The sequence below is a fragment of the Perna viridis genome, chromosome 10 (genome assembly GCF_037379345.1).
Source record: "Perna viridis isolate PV_CMFRI_1.1 ecotype Kerala chromosome 10, ASM3737934v1, whole genome shotgun sequence".
Taxonomy (NCBI): domain Eukaryota; kingdom Metazoa; phylum Mollusca; class Bivalvia; order Mytilida; family Mytilidae; genus Perna; species Perna viridis.
In genome coordinates, this window is record NC_142454.1 from 1,465,302 (window position 1) to 1,480,557 (window position 15,256).

General features: G+C 33.6%; 1 protein-coding gene across 3 annotated transcripts; it reads right to left on the reverse strand.

The window, feature by feature from the left end:
- Window positions 1-4,633: 4,633 nt before the first annotated feature.
- LOC148604099 (uncharacterized) lies at window positions 4,634-14,529 on the reverse strand. Of its 3 annotated transcripts, XM_088549384.1 has the most exons (6): window positions 14,396-14,529; window positions 12,724-12,918; window positions 11,790-12,466; window positions 10,834-11,186; window positions 9,755-9,858; window positions 8,063-8,242 (listed from the first exon to the last, which is right to left on the reverse strand). In XM_088549384.1, exons 1-6 carry the CDS (start codon window positions 14,405-14,407, stop codon window positions 8,234-8,236), a joined length of 1,350 nt encoding a protein of 449 aa, XP_088405510.1. In that variant the 5' UTR covers window positions 14,408-14,529; the 3' UTR covers window positions 8,063-8,233. The 3 variants fall into 3 exon arrangements, with proteins under 3 accessions (XP_088405507.1, XP_088405509.1, XP_088405510.1); XM_088549381.1 differs by lacking the exons at window positions 8,063-8,242; window positions 9,755-9,858 and adding an exon at window positions 4,634-4,996; XM_088549383.1 differs by lacking the exons at window positions 8,063-8,242; window positions 9,755-9,858; window positions 14,396-14,529 and adding exons at window positions 4,634-4,996; window positions 13,623-13,753.
- Between the last annotated feature and the right edge of the window lie 727 nt (window positions 14,530-15,256).

A 15,256-nucleotide genomic window follows, 5' to 3' on the forward strand; every position in this document is an offset into this window, starting at 1 on the left:
TACAAGTGACAATATTCATGTTTTGTTTGACCGTGTTTAAATTTTTAAGTGTTTCATCATAAAAAATTATATTCTTCAAAACGGTCCTCACTCTGCACAATCCAATCAACGATACCAAAGAAAAACAGAATTATATATGTTCATTAAACCAAAAATTGAAAAGTGGTGAAAGTAACATGATTCAGAAAATAATTACCAAACAATGACAACGTGCGTTGTAGAAGTCTACAAAACAAAAAACAACCATTTTGTGGTGATACATTAAGCAAACCTCATCTTCACCAATGGGATATATGTAATATGAAACAATTTAAGGTTCTTCAGGAAAATACTTACAGGATATGTTTAGTTCCGTGCGAAATTACAGAATGATCGACAGTGACAATCGAAAAAAAAGGATAGTCGGAACTTATCGAAATGGGTAAAAGCGTTTCAAATAACGCAAACTCAGAACGAACATATAAACTGTATTAAAAGAATGCCGTCCATGGATACAGTTCAGGAGAAAGAGAAGAACGACCAGATGACTATGAAGATATAGGTTTCGCAAGACTTTTTCACAGACATTCGAAATCCAACATGTGGACGAAGTACACTTTTAATATGTTTCTTTAAATAACGTCATTAATAGTTACGTTATGGCTAAGGACGAAATTGAAGATTGAATTACCTAAATGTTATTTGATGTGAATTATTTTATTATTATTATTTGCGTATAAGATATAGCATTGAAATAATTTGTTGAATAAGAAGAACTTGAAATGTTGAAGGGTGTACAGTTATCTTTGATAATTATATCTAAAACCGGGAATTTATACCGAAATAAAAGAATTGTACACAGGCAAATATTTTTCACGTGAAATTCATGTTAATTGAGCTTCACATGAAGTTCATGTGAAATTCACATTAAATTAATATGATTTTCAAGAGAAATTCACTAAACACGAATTTCATGTGAACATTTCGTGTGAATTTCACGTGAAGGCTCCTTTCACCCGAACTTCACGTGAACTCTGTCACTTAGTTTATTTGCTCAATTCAGGTGAAAATCATGTGAAATTCGTGTGAAAATCACGTGAAATAATTTTGCCTGTGTAAAGCTATTAGAAAAAGGGAAAGATATGATGAAACGCAACAAAGTCATCATCGTATAACCTTTATAAAAATAGTACTACGCCACACAAATGATACACATTTAACACATTCAAATTGAATTATGACGATTTAAGCAAAAATATACAAGAAACTATATGATTACGGTATTTTTACCTGCGTCAACAAAAAGAAAAGGAGGTCTAGTAGCTGCTACGCCGTCCGCCCGTCTGTACGTCATCCTAAGGGGTACCTACTTTGTCTAAATTGTAACTCAAGGTGTATAAAACTATATTCATTCAGACTTTTCACAGTGATTAAGTATAAATTGAAGATGTGCAAGACTTATAATTAGTAGAAAGTTGAACTTTTTCTTTATTTTTAGTATGCTGAACTCAGCCATTTTTCTGCAGTATTTGCTACAATGTATGATTAGTACATTGCACAATCGAAATTTGTAACATGCAGTTTAGTTTAATTTTCTTATAGTGTTCGTATTGAAGACACTGACAAATATATAATGGTGACACAGATCCATTTATTGATCTAGTTGGTCTAGTTGTTTTTCCAGATACATAAAATCAGTACCCTTGAAATGCGATTTACATTTCATATTATATCTATACATATATAAAACTGTATGTTATCCAGATGATCTGAAGGAGTAATTCACTTGAAGCAACGATCTGTTTTTGTCTTCTAATTACATGTGTACGATATTTTTAAAATGTTTTAAATCATCCTTAATTTTACGTTAGCGGTGCACATCTGTAATCCTGCATCAGAAAACACACTATCAGCAGTATATATGGTATTCAGCATCTTTTAATCTTAATTAAAAAATCACTCAATCTCATTCAATTAGAAAATAGCATTGTAGTGAATAATTTTCATAAAACATGATTAAATTTAAAAAAAAAACATTGCCTAAAATGAATACATGAAACACAGACGACCTACGTACAAGACTTAGCTAACGGAATAAAATAAGAGTGCATATAAAAATGAAGACCAGGGAAACAAGATGTCACACAAAAAACCTACAGCACTAGCAATATGAACTCCGCGAGTGACATTAGGTGGTGCGGAAGGGTAACCATACCCTGATCCGCCAGCGGCACCGGCCATATTGCAAGTGTGTACAATCCGGCTATAACCAGCAGCAATACAGCATCTCCGCGACACGTGTCAAACGCTATTGACATTAGGGCAAAATCATTTAATTTAAACTAAGTATCATTTTGTAAGAGAAGTTGATAACTTGGAAATAGTGGACAAATAATCCAAAATGACATATTGAGATTAGGTAACGAAAAATCACCATAAAACATACGCCGTTATCAATTATTTTTTCTTTTATTTTAAATTTTAGAATTAAACTTGGTATCACGAAACATTAAATCATGCGATAAAAATAACATAAGGCCAAAATTTTACTTGAAGATTTCAAATAAATAAAACATATATCTCTCTGAAGGCTCTTTCACGATAACCGTGGTTTTGTTACAATAGCAAAGTCATTAACATATTGAAGTGTGCTATTATTAGAAAAAAAATCAAAATTAAACACATCCATTTCCAGTAGAAGATAAAATAACTGTAGTCTCTCAAGCCATAGACATGTTAACTTTAGTATTAAAAAAAACTTTGGAAATTTTAATGCACTCTCAGGATAGCGATGTAATAAATCATTATAATAGAGAACCGTAGTGAATCTTATGACCTAGCCGCTTTGACCTGTGTCATTGCAGCTAGAAAGTGTCAAGTTCGCTGGGTTGTCAATCCGGTAAGACGTCGAACCTAATTGAGGATATCATGGAATGGAATCTTTGTTGTATTAAACTAAGCATTTTCGATCCCCTATTAATGTATGGTAAAAATAAACTGAAACAACAAAGAAACAAAACCTTTAAGTTCGCTCAATAAAACATCAAATGTTTTCTAGAAAATACCTCAACACCATATAGATAAAATGAGATATCCACTTAAAGAACGCTCGCAGTAACTGAAACTAGCTCAGAATATATTAAAGAATGACAATATCATATGAACTACCAGCATTAGAAATAATCGGGTCACTACCTGTCCATTGGAATGAATTTGGAATAGTCACGTCAAGTAATAAATAGGCAAGAGTCGGTAGAATGCAATACTCAAGAATGACTTAACTGTTACAAAGGGATACCATTGAGGGTCGAATGTTTCTGAAAACATGATTCTTAGAAGAGACAATAACTTGAAAATTGTATCATTTACCAATGAATCTAGTTGGGGCAGTCAACAAAGCCATCGAATTTCCTTTGAAAGAATGTGTTTTTTAGACTATATTTTCACGAAATTAAACTGGGTGAGCAATGTTTAGATTAAGAACCTGCAAGTGCTATTATATTTTTGAATTTAAGATTTGTAACGATACAATGTTTTTTTTTTTAGTTTGCGATATCTTAAGGAATTTATTGCATTCATTTAAATCTGACACTTTATAACAGATACGATCAAAATGGACCAGATGTGCATTATAAATACCATAGAAATGTGCTTCAGGAATATCTAGGAATGATAAATTAACTGAAAAAAAGTAAAGCATTGATCATATTTAAATATGTCTAACTGATACATTTATTCCGTCTTCAATCACTGAAAAATGCATTGTAGTCATTACAAGAAATGAATTGTTCTGAGACAATTAAATTAAATATGACAAGTTTATGTGGCAGCGTTGTATAGAGGTTAGTTAAGTCATAACTATCAACTGAATCATTACAATCATGAAGTCAATCTTTAATACCTGAAACGAATTTTCAACACTTTCAAAAATAGTTTACGCCATTACTTCATTAACATGTATGCAATAATTAATAACAAAGCTTTCAAGAATGGTTAATGTAGAGGTATTATAAGTATTAGTAGTATAACGCTGGGATATGAAATAAAACGAGAATTGAAAGCTTTGGTATCCATTATTAGGTTGGAACGGTCATGTGATTTGAGCTAGTATACAAAATAGCAGCTGATTGATGATGTACTTTAGTTCATTTGCCTGAACGTTTTTCGAAAGGAAATAACTTATACTCTTTCGCTTGAGTGTGGTCATTCGTGAACATGATTTGCGTGTAGGAATTTACTATATATAGTACTCACATTATTTTCATTTTATTCAAATAAATGTAGCTTAATTGGAGGACATATTAACTCTATTTGATGCTATTGATAAACTAACATTTGAATTTTTCGTCGACCTACAGATTATACCTACATGTATATATATACCAGGATCCTTGTCGAAATACAGCTTACATTGTACTTCTATATATCTATATAATATTATCTCATAAAACAAAACAAAACATATAATAACAGTCAACTATTACTTAATGTGCTGAAATACGGAATGCATACACACTCTTCATTAACTACGAAGGGTCAAATGAAAAAGTGTAAACTGTCTCAAAATTGTTTGGCTATGCAAGCATAAATGTTAAAAAATAAAAACAATTCTTATAATTTAATTATCGATTCCGGTAAAAATGAATAAAAAGAATAAAAAAGCTGTTTTTATTTTGGAAATTAAATTTGTTGAAGCATTTTGAAAATATCTAAAGCTTACATAAAACAGTCAATATCATAAATACAAAGCAAACACAGCACTTTTGTTGAGCGTTTGCAGCACTTGTTGATTGATCAGGTGTGCTGTAAGGAAGCCCATAATCACCATCTGCAGGGATCAGGGTCTGCAGGGCTGTCCATATTCGGGAAGTAAACGCGATTGTAGTATGCTGAGCACCCGGATATATAGCAATCCATAGGTTCTTGTTCATAATGAAGTTTTTATGCTCATTCATTTTTAATGCCACATCTACAACAGACTGTGTCAATCTATAGGGATCTACACTTTCTTCGCTTCCTGAAAAAAACCAAACAAACAAACAAATAAAAACATTTGAAAAAAAAAAACAAACGAATAAAACCATCTAGCAAACCATCCTAAAATCAAGCAGGCAAACTATTCATTCAAAACGGTGGTTATATAAGTAGTATACTAGGAGTTCTACCTGAGTATTTTTCAGAAGGTGCAAGAAGGTGCACCCCTATGCGCATGAGCATGACGTCACATCCGGTGGCCATAGGCCAAAATGACCGGTAGGGGAAGGAGGGTCGGAAGTGGACCTTGGGTGACCGGAAGTGGACTTAGATGGGGGACCAATAAGGGGAACATGGGACCTTTTGATGAAGGAAGGGGGGCTTAAAGTTGAGGAGGGAGGAAATGACCTACATAGGTATCCCTATTAGGTGTTCTAATAAGTGTCATTATATAGAATGGTGTATAAAATTGAATGGGCACTTTGAAGAGATTTTAAATTTTGATTCGGATTTCTTTGTGTTCAATGGATTGTGTAATTCGAATAGATGTCTCACGTATTAGATAGATGTTTGAAACTGCCCATTTTACTGGTGATTTCAATAGCCCATGTATTGTTTTTAACCGTTTTTATTGTGCTTTATGAATACATTAGAGATGTAAGGACGTGTTGGGCAATGCTTACCTCTCGTATATTATTTTTTTGTATCCAGTTTGAAATTTTAACTAACCACTAATGATTATCCTGACACAATTGATGTTTACATTTGGACCGTTAAGAACTTTTGAATGGTGTATTGCCCTTCATTTAAGATTTTTACAGTCGACCATTTCATCACCTATTATAGACACACTCAACCTTTTCATTGATTTTATCCGTGTTATGGGGTTCTATCGGGTATATTCCTTTTTTTCGTATTTTCAATGTTCACATGTCGCGTGCACTTGATTTGACCCGCTCTGGGGGTAAACCATTTAAATTTCTCTCCATATTTTCATTCGTAGTTTGTTTCCTACGCCCTTTTTTGTTAAAGTTTGAGACTTGTGTGCTCGTTTAATTCTTTTCCTTTGTTATTATAAGGAGATTGAACTTTTCACTGCTATAGTATTTGATAGTAAATATGTTTTTCATGCTGTCTCTAACGATATAAATAGGTGTAATCGGTTTTGAGTTACCCTGTTTTGTAAGGAGGTCTTTATTTGGTATAGTTTTATTACACAACAAGATCTTTTTTCTTTTATATTTCGTTTACAATTCGTATTCATTGCTCCATTCGTCGGAGTGTCATCAAAGCCGCGTCCTGGTCAATGGTCTGTTCCATAAAGTGTTCTTCTTCCCCTTCAAAATCCGATCTTGTTATGATTCTGCCAAGAAGTGACCACATATCCTTTTTACTATGAGAAGTCTTGCCGTCCGAGTATCGTTGGCGTCAAGGATGTTTTTTCCACTCTATTCAATCTTCACTTCCTTTTTTTACATGACTTCTGGTCTGGTTTTCGTTGTATATCCCATATAGCTCCTCCATTTCTGATGAACTATCCTCTCACTATATAAGGTTCTGGCATCGTAGATCGCAACTTTCTTGATATCTTAAGTTGTTTCGTATACAAGGATGCACGATACTCCGCTCTAGTTTCCACTAGTATTTGATATTCTGACGTTGTACGTTTTACGTTCTTAACACACGATCTTTTTTCCGAACTCCTCTCTATACAGTTCCATTTATAAATGTCACATCTGTTTTTTTCTTTTTTTTTTTGGCTTTTTTTCTTTTCTCCAGCTGGTCTTCCACGAGGTCTTTTCGGGATCTCACTTTCTTTTGTCAGTTCATTCTTTGGTTTGCATTTTGCACGTTCTGTCGTCCATAGCACGTGTATGGCATAGCATCTTGTGATCTATTCTAAATGAATCCCTCGACAGAGGGGACTATCTTGTCAATCTTTATTGCTCCGGGTGCATCCATCTCCTTTGCAAATCGGCCAAGAAGTGACCACATATCCTTTTTCATCTCTATTTATACTTTTTTTTCATCCAAGAACACATCCTGAATTTACCATGGGAAAATGTTGCTTCTCAATCTCAAGTTGTCGGACACAACAAAGAACATAAAGTAACTAAAATCATACATACAAAGTAACAAAAGTAAATGAGCAACTCGGACTCCACTAAAAACTGGGAGCATGGACCAGGTGCACCGGTAGGGTAAGCGTCCTCTGTTTTTCTAGAAGCACCCGCCGAGTTGCTCATACAAAAGTCAAGTCGGGGGTAGACAAATGAGGAAAGGAAAACTATGACCCGTTGAATAAATCAGTTTTCATGGTGCTGATGGATACATCATAACGATCCACGAGTTCATGATGACGACCATAAAACTTCTGTAGTGATGACTTCAATCTTGTAGCTACATAACCCTGTTCCAGAAGCCTATTTGTTAGACCTTTAGCGCGATACAAAAAGTCTGCGTAGTTTCGACAATACGCAGGAGCCGACGGGATGTTGCCACTGATGAAAGGAAAGTTGACAATTCTGAATGAAAAGTTATCACGTTTGTCGTAAAGTTTGGTCAATAGTTTTCCTTTACCATCGATTTCTAAGTGTAGGTCAAGATATGAGACTGACTTCACAGTGTCTGTAGTATCCTTTGTCTCAAGTTCTTTTGGGTAGATGCGATGTATCAAATCCGCGAAATTAGGATTGTTTAAAGATAATACGTCATCTATATAGCGGAAACTGAGATTGAAGGATCTAGCCAAACGATATTCTTTCTTTCTGATCACATCAGCTATAAAGTCAGCCTCATAAGAGTGAAGAAATAGGTCAGCAAGTAAAGGAGCACAATTTGTTCCCATTGGAATACCGACCGTTTGTTGAAAAACACGTCCACCACACTGGACAAATATGTTGTCAATTAAAAATTCCAGCATTTTGTAAACATCTTCCTCTGTATATTTGGAAGATGATTTGGAATTATTTCTTATAAAGTATGAGGAATCTCTACCAAGAACTATATATTTGTATCTGGGTGTACCATCTTTTTTTCGAAACACAACGATGTATAATGTTTTTAAGTCGGGATTTTAACTGAGTATGGGGAATAGAAGTATACAGTGTTGAAAAATCATAGGTTTTAATGACATTATATTCAGATAATAGTCTTGAACTGATTGTCTCCAAGAGATCTTTCGAATTTTTCAGGATCCAGATTGAATTAATACCACTACGGGAGTAACAAGTGTTGTGGTAGGACTGGAGACCCTCTTTGACAGTTGTGAGTATAGAAGTTAAAAGTTCTGAAAGAGGTTTAATGGTACATTTTTCAGATCCGAAAACATACTATAGCAGTAACATTCTCCTTATAAAAATAAATATCATACCACGAATGAAAATATGCCATTATATGGAGAGAAAAATAAAATTCCGTAGATCAATGGTTTACCCCCATAACGGGTCAAATCTAGTACACGCGACATGTAAACAATGAAAGTATGAAAAAGAAACCGGTTTACCCGATAGAGCCTCATAACACGTTCAAAGGGTGTACTCTACATACAAATATCGAAAATACTATAGCATTAAAAAGTTCTATCTTCTTATAATAACAAAAAAAAAATAATTAAAAGAGCGCACAAGTCTCAAACTTTAACAAAAAGGGCATAGGAAACAAACGAATGAAAGAGTAATCAAGGGAACCAATGTGATTATAGAGGTATAAAATAAAATATGGAGAGAAATGTAAAATTCATCAATGGTTTACCCCCATAATGGGTCAAATCAAGTACACGCGACATGTAAATATTGAAAATATGGAAAAAGGAATTTACCCGATAGAACCCCATAACACGGATGAAATCGATGAAAAGGTTGAGTGTGTCTATAATAGGTGATGAAATGGTCGACACTAAAAAATGTTAAATGAAGGGCAATACGCCATTCAAAAGCTCTTAACGTTCCAAATGTAATCATCAATTGTGTCAGGATAATCATTAGTGGTTAGTCAAAATTTCAAACTGAATACAAAAAATTAATGTCCGAGAGGTAAGCATTGCACAACACGCCCTTACACCTCTAATGTATTCATAAAGCACAATAAAAACGGTTAAAAATCAATACATGGGCTATTAAAATCACCAGTAAAATGGGAAGTTTAAAGAATCTGCCTAATACGTGAGACATCTATTCAAAGAGTAATCAAGGGAACCGATGATAAAGCGGTAATCAAAAGAATGTAATTCAGGGACAAAGACCCGACATGGAAAACAGACATACACAACAAATAATATAAAGTAACCAAAATCATACATACAAAGTAACAAAAGCAAACGAGCAACTCGGACTCCACTAAAAACTGGGAGCATGGACCAGGTGCACCGGTAGGGTAAGCGTCCTCTGCTTTTCTAGAAACACCCGCCGAGTTGCTCAAATTACACAATCCATTGAAAACAAAGAAATCAAAATTTAAAATCCATTCAAAGTGCCCATTCAATTTGACAATATTACGCAAAGACAATGAAATAACAAATAATTAGCAAAAATAATTAAAAAAACTATGAACGTTAATGAAAACAATGAAAATTAAAAAAAATATATATGTAAATAAAAAAAGATAACTCTAGTCATAAAACCCTTCCCCTTTTTATACTTATCTGTTTACGCCATTCTATATAATGACACTAATTAGGACACTTAATGAGGATACCTATGTAGGTCATTTCCTCCCTCCTCAACTTTAAGCCCCCCTTCCTACATCAAAAGGTCCCATGTTCCCCTTATTGGTCCCAATCTAGGTCTACTTCCGGTTATACCCTAGGTCCACTTCCGGTCCTCCTTCCCCTACCGGTCACATCGCCTATGGCCACCGGATGTGACGTCATGTGCATGCGCATAGGGATATACCTCCTTGCACCTCCTGAAAAATAGTAAGGCTAGAACTCTTAGTATACTACTTATATATTTCTAAGTTATCGTAAATAAATTCAATATTTATCTTGTATTTGTTGTTTACCATATTCATTCGCGGAATGAATATAAGCTAAAAGGTTCAAAACTGCTGAAACACAGGTTCCCGGCGAGAAAGCTTGAGCAGTTGCGGTTCGTTCTAGATTCCCTCTAGGTGCTTGTTTAAAATCAAATCAAATCTTGTGAAAAGATGAAAATATCCGGGAGCGATGGAGTTCATTTCTCGTAATACAAACTGATATATGTAAGACAATTCAGTACCAGTCCACATAAAACTGCAAAAGCTAAAGGGATTCATGGTATAATAAAACCTCCAAACAAACGTAAATGTTTCTGAACAAACATAAAATTGAATTTGGGGTTATTTTGACATGCATGAACCACCTTCTTTCTGATTTTTATAAAGACTGCTACTTAATAATTTATGATAATTTCTTATTAACATTTGTAGATTAAATTAACGCTCTTCGAAACAAGTCATTCTTTAAGTCAGATACTGATAATTAAGTGTCGGAAAACTGTATAGCGCCCCATTGTTTATAATTTTCTATTGTTGAAAAATATAAGTAGAAAGAGCCTCGGCTATCTTTTTTGATAATTTTTGTTAAAATGAGCTAAAAACTTTGTCTAGTAAGGGAACTACCATTTGATTTTTATTAGGAGGGGATGTGATCAAATACGAATTCAATATACTTTTTATATAAATCTTTAAAATAAATTGCGACATTCAGAGCTGAAGACAAAATAGATAGGATCTATATTTTCTTAAAATAAAAAGACAGATTTACAAATTTGATCATAGCCCCATAAGAAAATGTTTTCCCGTAAATAGCATTTAAAATGGTTGCAAATGTTATCTTTTGTATTACATGAAACGTTCTTAATCTTAAGAAATAGGTTTTAGTCAAGTTTCTTTAATATTTACCTGCATCCACCAAAATTTTTTGAGGATATCTGTCAGTGTTAAATTTCGAAACATTCATTGTTACGTTGATAAAGTCAAATGCACATTCCCCAGTTCCATTGATTCGTGGCCACCAAAAGGATGGACTTTGACATGCAGCTAAACCAAAAACATTTGATCTAGTCCAGGCAACATGACAACTCATCAGTCCTCCAAGAGAGTAGCCAATTACGCCTGTGTTTTGTTGATCTGTCAACAATCTATTTTGAGTCAGTTCCACGACTTTTGGTCTGAATTCCTTGATGAAAGAGTCAATAAGCTTGACTCCTTTTCCTGTATATTGAGTCAACTTTCCACATTTTTCTGCCATCAACCTTATAACAGTTAAAATACAAGATAACAATTAGGGAGCTGATTCTGATTTAAATTTCTACTCGAATTATGCAATTAACGTGAAATATCTTCATATAGGCACCAACCAGATATTCTACAATGGATTTTGGTGCATCGTTGTTATATAATGTTATTGTAATTGTTGGTACATGTTAACCGTTGTGTCATTACTATTAACTCCTATTTTTCTTTCTTTTTTTCCTTTTATATAGAATAAAAACAGCTTTGTCAGCTTTGAAGGTATTGGTAAACACTTTCAGCAGTATTAATCTCTACCCAATACAATTCAATACAATACGATTAAGCTTATGATAGTATTTTATGGAAAACTGCGTTTAAGTTAGCAATACATATATAAAATAAAGTATTTAACAGTCATTAATTCCATTATTATTATTATTATTATTATTTCTATACATGGTATACCGTCTCATTTGTTCATGTTCCTAATACTTCCTTTGACCTTTTGTGTTGTAGTGTCATGATATCTAAACAACTCGAATTGCACCGTTGGTATATTTTTGTGGTTATGTTGCTATATTTTTACCCGTGTATTTATAGTTGAGTAACATTGTAGAATGTACCTATTAAAATCCTCTGTTAAAACACTAGGGAGACATCCATCACATAAATCTTCCAATGTGCCATTCCGGCAGGTCAAGTAGCCGGACCCTGGTGTTGGTGTCAACAAATCAAATCGTTCCGATGCAGGTTGATAGTCCCCGTAGCCTATAACTACCACTTCCTTCATGGTACCAGATTCACTGAACAATTTGTCTAGTCCGTTAGCTCTTAATGTTGTCAACGGACTAGGATAGAAGTCGAAAGCTAGTATGTTCGGGTACTTTTTATAAGTGTTTTCTTCAAAACTTGGAGGTAGGTAATAATATAGTGTTCTTGTCTTACCAATTTCCGTGGAGTTTATTGTAAAGTTTTTTGATTCACCTCTTTGTGAATAAAACCATGGATAAACTACAAAAACAGGACTAGTATTGAAATAAGAAGATGTCATCGATACTGGTAAATCAACAGCAAAATTACCTCCCTTCATATTCGTGCCATTTGCGGTAAATATTCGGTACTGAAGCTTACCATTGATTGGCTGATTATCTGTACACTGTTGACAACGGAAGCCATCAACAGCAGATTTGTATTTGACATTTATTTCCCAAGTGTCAGTTGAGGTCTTGTTCATCAATATTCCACCTTTATCCTTCAATCCCAAGCCAGATCCTTTTAGATATAACTGCTTTTCAGACCCCTAAATAAACACATTTCAATTGACACTGTTGTCATGCTATGATTTATTAGATCTGTCATACATGCACCTATTATTTATCAGTTTGCTTTGTTTGTGTTTCGTTTATGTTTTTAAACGGCTGTAGCTTTAATTAATGGTTTTATCTCTCATATCAAACGAAATATATTATAAAGATATGTACATATATAGCAAATACTGTTTGCATCACAATACAATTCCTGATCGTAATTATTTATTAATATCTTAAAAAGAAATACCTGAATATTAAGTTCTGGATACTTTGCTCTGATTATGAACCTCAGATTCTGCCTCTGGACAAATACCATACTGCACTGACCATTAAAGCACATCCCAGTTTGACCATCTGATGTTGTACATGGAAGGGTTTCATTGCATTCTGCTTTTGCGATTTTTAACCAATTGAGTAGAATCATTAATGAACTGATTGCTATCTGAGGATCAAATACAATACACATAAATGCACTTGGAATATGCTTTGTTTCGTTTTTGTTTTTTGTTTTTGTTTGTTTTTTGTTTTTGTTTGTTTTTTTTTTATTTTGTATTTTGTGTATTCCTTTGTTCAATATACACGAAATCGAAATATCATAAAGAAGCATTAAATTTAATCTTAAGTTTAAAAATATAACTTTGGCGTTGGAAATGCCTATACCATGACCTACGCCATTCTTGAAATTTCATGTTTACCCCCTACCAGTATCTTCAGCAATGTCTTGTTTAAAAAGCAAACACTTAAGGCTATCAGAATTGACCCAAGCTATCCCAAAAGACTTGACACTATCAGATGACACATACCCCTATCATAACAGACTAAAAGACTTACAGGAAAGACATAAAAAGGCATTAAAACAAGACAATATTGCAAAATCTATTCACATATCTTTTCTAGAAGACTTCACTATATCAGAAAGTATGAGTTTTATTTACTTAAATGTTCTGTTTATCTAAACATTTTTCCTTGAAGGAAGGACGGTCACTTTGTGTTGCTCCCGAGCATGACTTTTGGTTTTGGTTGTATATTGGTAAAACTTAAGGAAAATTACGATGAATGTCGCTAGATATGTATATCCAGTTGGATCATGAAAGATAGTTGAATATGGCGAGCGTATCAACGACCTCATTTAAGGAATGCAAGTACCTGGGTTAAGATATAAACTATGAAACAGCTGTCAATAAGATGGACGACTTTGAAATTCTGGTTCGCAAAAACGTCGTCTTATATGTTACTAGTACTAACATGACATTGGCCTGCCAATTTTCCAAGCCAACCTATAGAAAGTTGATTCAAATATATCAGCTAGCTTTAATTAATATGAACATGATGATTAATATAATAAAGTAGAAGGACGAAACCACATGAGAAAAAACATCATATCATTGTTATTTTTCAAAAGAGTAATCAAGGGAACCAAGGTTATACCGGCAATCAAAAGAATGCATTCCAGGGACAAAGACCAGACATGGAAAACAGACACACACAACAAAGAACATAAAGCAACCAAAATCATACATACAAAGTAACAAAAGTAAATGAGCAACTCGGACTCCACTAAAAACTAGGAACGTGGACCAGGTGCACCGGTAGGGTAAGCGTTGTCTGCTTTTCTAGAAACACCCGCCGAGTTGCTCATAAAAAGTCAAGTTCGGGGTAGACAAACGAGGAAAGGAAAACTATGACCCGTTGAATAAATCAGTTTTCATGATGCTGATGGATACACCATAACGATCCACGAGTTCATGATGACGACCATAAAACTTCTGTAGTGATGACTTCAATCTTGTAGCAACATAACCCTGTTATAAAGGAATACTATGGTTTTTTTTGAATGTGTAAATATTTCCGTAATAATCTTGTCATAAACAAAAATATGCGGTTTCGATTGAATAAGCCACGAAAAAATAAATACCTACCTTACAATACATCCTTTTGCAGTGATGATCGAATTCTAGATTAAAAAGGTCAAATAAGATTGTATGCACTAAAACATAGTAACTTTGTTATTTCACCTTGTTCATGTATATATATGCATTAATACAGAGTAAACTGTTTTATTTCACGTTGTATATTGATTGTGTCACTAAACTGACAATCTATGTGGTATTTTGTGGTAAAGGCCATCATGTACCAACCGCAGCATCTATTTCTTTATTACTAATTTAAAAGTAAACATGCAAACGGAATGTAAGCAGATTGAAATAGGAAGTATTTGTGATCTTGGTCAGAAAATAGGAGTCTTCTACAAATGTCAACAGAATGTATTGGAATTCTGTCATTTACATTAAAACAAGACAGTACAGCAAAAAAAAATATTCACATATGTATTTTAGATGACTTCACTAACAGAAATCTTCCAGGGGAGGGATATGTATTCTAGATGACTTCACTAACAGAAATCTTCCAGGGATAATTTACTTTTTATAAGCTGATATAATAGATAAATAATTTGCTATAAAAATAAATAATCTGACTGATAAATGCTTTGATATAACAAATTATTAATTGGATATTAAATTATTAATTTGATATAACAAATTATTAATTGGATATTAAATTATTAATTTGATATTACAAATTATTTTTTTTAAAATTACATATTAATCTTTATATAAGGACAAGTGATGTAGTTTGTATCGCCACGAGGACAGATACTGTTCGAGACTGTTATCGACCGACGGTACTGTAGATGTGTCGCGACCAATATTATTTAATTACTAAAGATCATCTTGGATGAAATTGAAGGTGAGTTGTGCAATGTTACTTTGTCCCAAAAG

Bases quoted from the DNA above. Each gene is read 5' to 3' on its own strand.
- LOC148604099 (XM_088549381.1), bottom strand. The intron at 12,467-12,723 runs GTATTTCTTTTT...GTGTTTATTTAG, and splicing joins ATCCAGAACTTAATATTCAG to GGGTCTGAAAAGCAGTTATA. The intron at 4,997-10,833 runs GTAAATATTAAA...GGTTTTTTTCAG, and splicing joins AAAAATTTTGGTGGATGCAG to GAAGCGAAGAAAGTGTAGAT.